The 2,452-nt window shown below is 40.7% G+C and overlaps 1 protein-coding gene across 1 annotated transcript; it reads right to left on the reverse strand.

The window, feature by feature from the left end:
* Positions 1 to 391: 391 nt before the first annotated feature.
* LOC134221714 (uncharacterized) lies at positions 392 to 1,896 on the reverse strand. Its single transcript, XM_062700900.1, has 2 exons — positions 1,343 to 1,896; positions 392 to 1,274 (listed from the first exon to the last, which is right to left on the reverse strand). The coding sequence occupies exons 1-2, from the start codon at positions 1,894 to 1,896 to the stop codon at positions 392 to 394; spliced, it is 1,437 nt and encodes a 478-aa protein (XP_062556884.1).
* Between the last annotated feature and the right edge of the window lie 556 nt (positions 1,897 to 2,452).

Genomic DNA, 2,452 nt, shown 5'->3' on the forward strand with positions numbered 1-2,452 from the left:
GTTGTTTGCAATTGGTTAATAAACCATATTGGATAATGATTAATTAACAAAATGTGCTTTACAATGGTGATAGTGTTGTGTCTTTCATCGGCATCGGTGAGTTTAATTGCTCGATCGATTAATGCGATCGCCGTGTTGCGTTTATGCTGGAATGGGCTCTCTGAGTTGAAATCCAGATACCTTCCATTGGATTGTTTCGGTGTCCATATTTTGTGAATTTTTGTCTGTACTCGGTGTAGTGTCATATCGAGAAATTTCAGTTTGTGGTTCTCTTCTTTTTCTACCGTGAATTTTAACTTTTCATGGAAGTCATTGAAGGTAGCCACAATCGTCTCTATGTGTCCTTCACTAGCAACACAGAGACAGTCGTCTACGTAACGGCGGTATATCTTCATAGGTGTGTTCCTCCTCCAGTTTGTGTATGGTCTCCTGTTCCAGACGTTCCATAACTAGATTTGCAACTACTGGTGATAGAGGGAACCCATTGGGACTCGAAGGTCTGCTTATAGAAGATTCCCTTATACGTGAAGAAAGTGGAGTCTAATACTAGTTTGACTGCTGCTACGAAACTATCTTGGTCGATCGGTGTGTGTTTGTCGATCTCGTCCCAGCGTTGGTGTATACACTCTATTGCGTAGTCCACCGGTACGTTGGTATACAGCGATGTGACGTCAAGAGAGAACATTATTTCATCTTCATTTATCTGTGCTCCTGATATTTCCGTTGCAAAAGTGAAGCTGTTCAGTACGTGGGCGTCCGTTTTTCCAACAATTTTCCCAAGGATGTTCGACAGAAATTGGGCCAATTTGTATGTTGTGGATCCTATAGTTGACACAACCGGTCTCAACGGCCTACCTTGTTTATGGATTTTGGGAAGTCCATATATCCGAGGTGGGTTGCAGTTCGACATGTTTAGCTTCTTATGCGTTCGAAAATCGATGTATTTGTTGTTCTTCCATTCATCAAGGATTGTCTTGATTTTTCTGGACACTCTTGCTGTTGGGTCAAACGTAATTGTCTCGTAGGTGTTAGCGTCTCGTAGCATTTCCTCCATTTTTTCGACGTATTCATCGGATGACAAAATGACCGTCTTGTTACCTTTGACGGCTTTGGTAATCAGAAGGTTGGGGTGATCTTTGAGAAATTTCTTACTCTTTCCTACATCTTTCACGATCCACTCCTGTTGGTGATGTCGAGGTTGATTGTTGTAGTTGATGAAGTTTGAAATTGCGGTTGCAACTTCAGCTCGAATTTCATCAGCGTTATCTTTGAACCTGATCGATTTGTCGATGTCGGCAATTGTAATTGTCGTAATTGTATGACGTAGGGAAATTTCTCTCGCAGTGGAACGTTGTAGTTCGGTCCTAGCATTAGTGTCCGTTCCAGAAAGTCAGGTATAGGTACATTGGTTGTATTTTCCACCCAACTCACTTCAGGACTAATGGCGGCTATTCTCCGTTTCTTCAGGTTCTCAATTTTCTTTATTTCTTTCACCTTCGTAGTCATATACACTCTCGCAGTTTTATCTTCCATAGCTTCTCTCACCTGTTCGAAGTCTTCTCGCTCTAAAAGACATTCCATTTTGTTTCTCAGAATGGTTTTCGTTTTCTTCATCCTTGCTAACGTCCTTTTGGCGTCCGCTATCATGACACTGATTATTCTGATCTTTTGTTTGAACAGAATCTTATCAAGCTGGCGAAAAGACTCTTCATTTTCCATGTTCACTTTCACTTGGTAATTCAAGCACATTGGAATTACTTTGCACTTCCGGCAGTTTAGAAGGAATTTGATGCGATTGCTAGTTTTGGCCAACTTGATGGACGTTTTTAGGAACTGTCGAAGCACTTCTCTCACGTGTCGGCCATACTTCATTAGAATCTCCCTTTCTAGATTCATTTCCCTTCCTTAATCAAACGTTTTCACTTGGTAGGGTTTGGGTCACCGTGAACTTTTATATCGTTAATTTGTTGATATTTTTCGGTGAAAACTAAACACACACTTTGCATAATTTTGCATAACGTTTCGGCCTACTGCTTTTCAGCCATCATCAGATCTAAAATTTATTGAAACATAGTTAACAATTTTCATTTAAAAAATACAAAGTACAATTTTCTTCACCCACTTGCAATTGATCAAACGTTCACCACCAGTGTGGTTTTCAAACTAAAAACCCCCCTAAATTTCTGCATCCCACACGATGCTCTGCGTGACGTCACCCATCTTCTCTTCGTGTTGTATGTGTTCTGAGCGATCGTATTTTGCACACTAGGCCATTGTATGCAGAATTAATTCCACCACATTCACGCTGCATGTTGACGGTTCTGTCGTCACCAATTAGCTTGATATGGAAAGCTTCTGCTATTAGTCTGCTCTCCTGGTTTTCGATCCTCTCTAGAATTTCGGTTTTGTTGAAGTTAAAGTTATGTCCTTCTTCCAGGAAATGTTGTGTAAG

This window comes from Armigeres subalbatus, chromosome 3 (assembly GCF_024139115.2).
Source record: "Armigeres subalbatus isolate Guangzhou_Male chromosome 3, GZ_Asu_2, whole genome shotgun sequence".
In the NCBI taxonomy this organism is placed as follows: Eukaryota; Metazoa; Arthropoda; class Insecta; order Diptera; family Culicidae; genus Armigeres; species Armigeres subalbatus.

What these genes read in the sequence shown, in the direction of transcription:
- LOC134221714 (XM_062700900.1), bottom strand. Translation starts at nt 1,896, where the DNA reads ATGAATCTAGAAAGGGAGATTCTAATGAAGTATGGCCGACACGTGAGA. An exon ending in CCGAACTACAACGTTCCACT is followed by an intron (nt 1,275 to 1,342) that starts GCGAGAGAAATT and finishes CAAATCGATCAG; the next exon opens with GTTCAAAGATAACGCTGATG.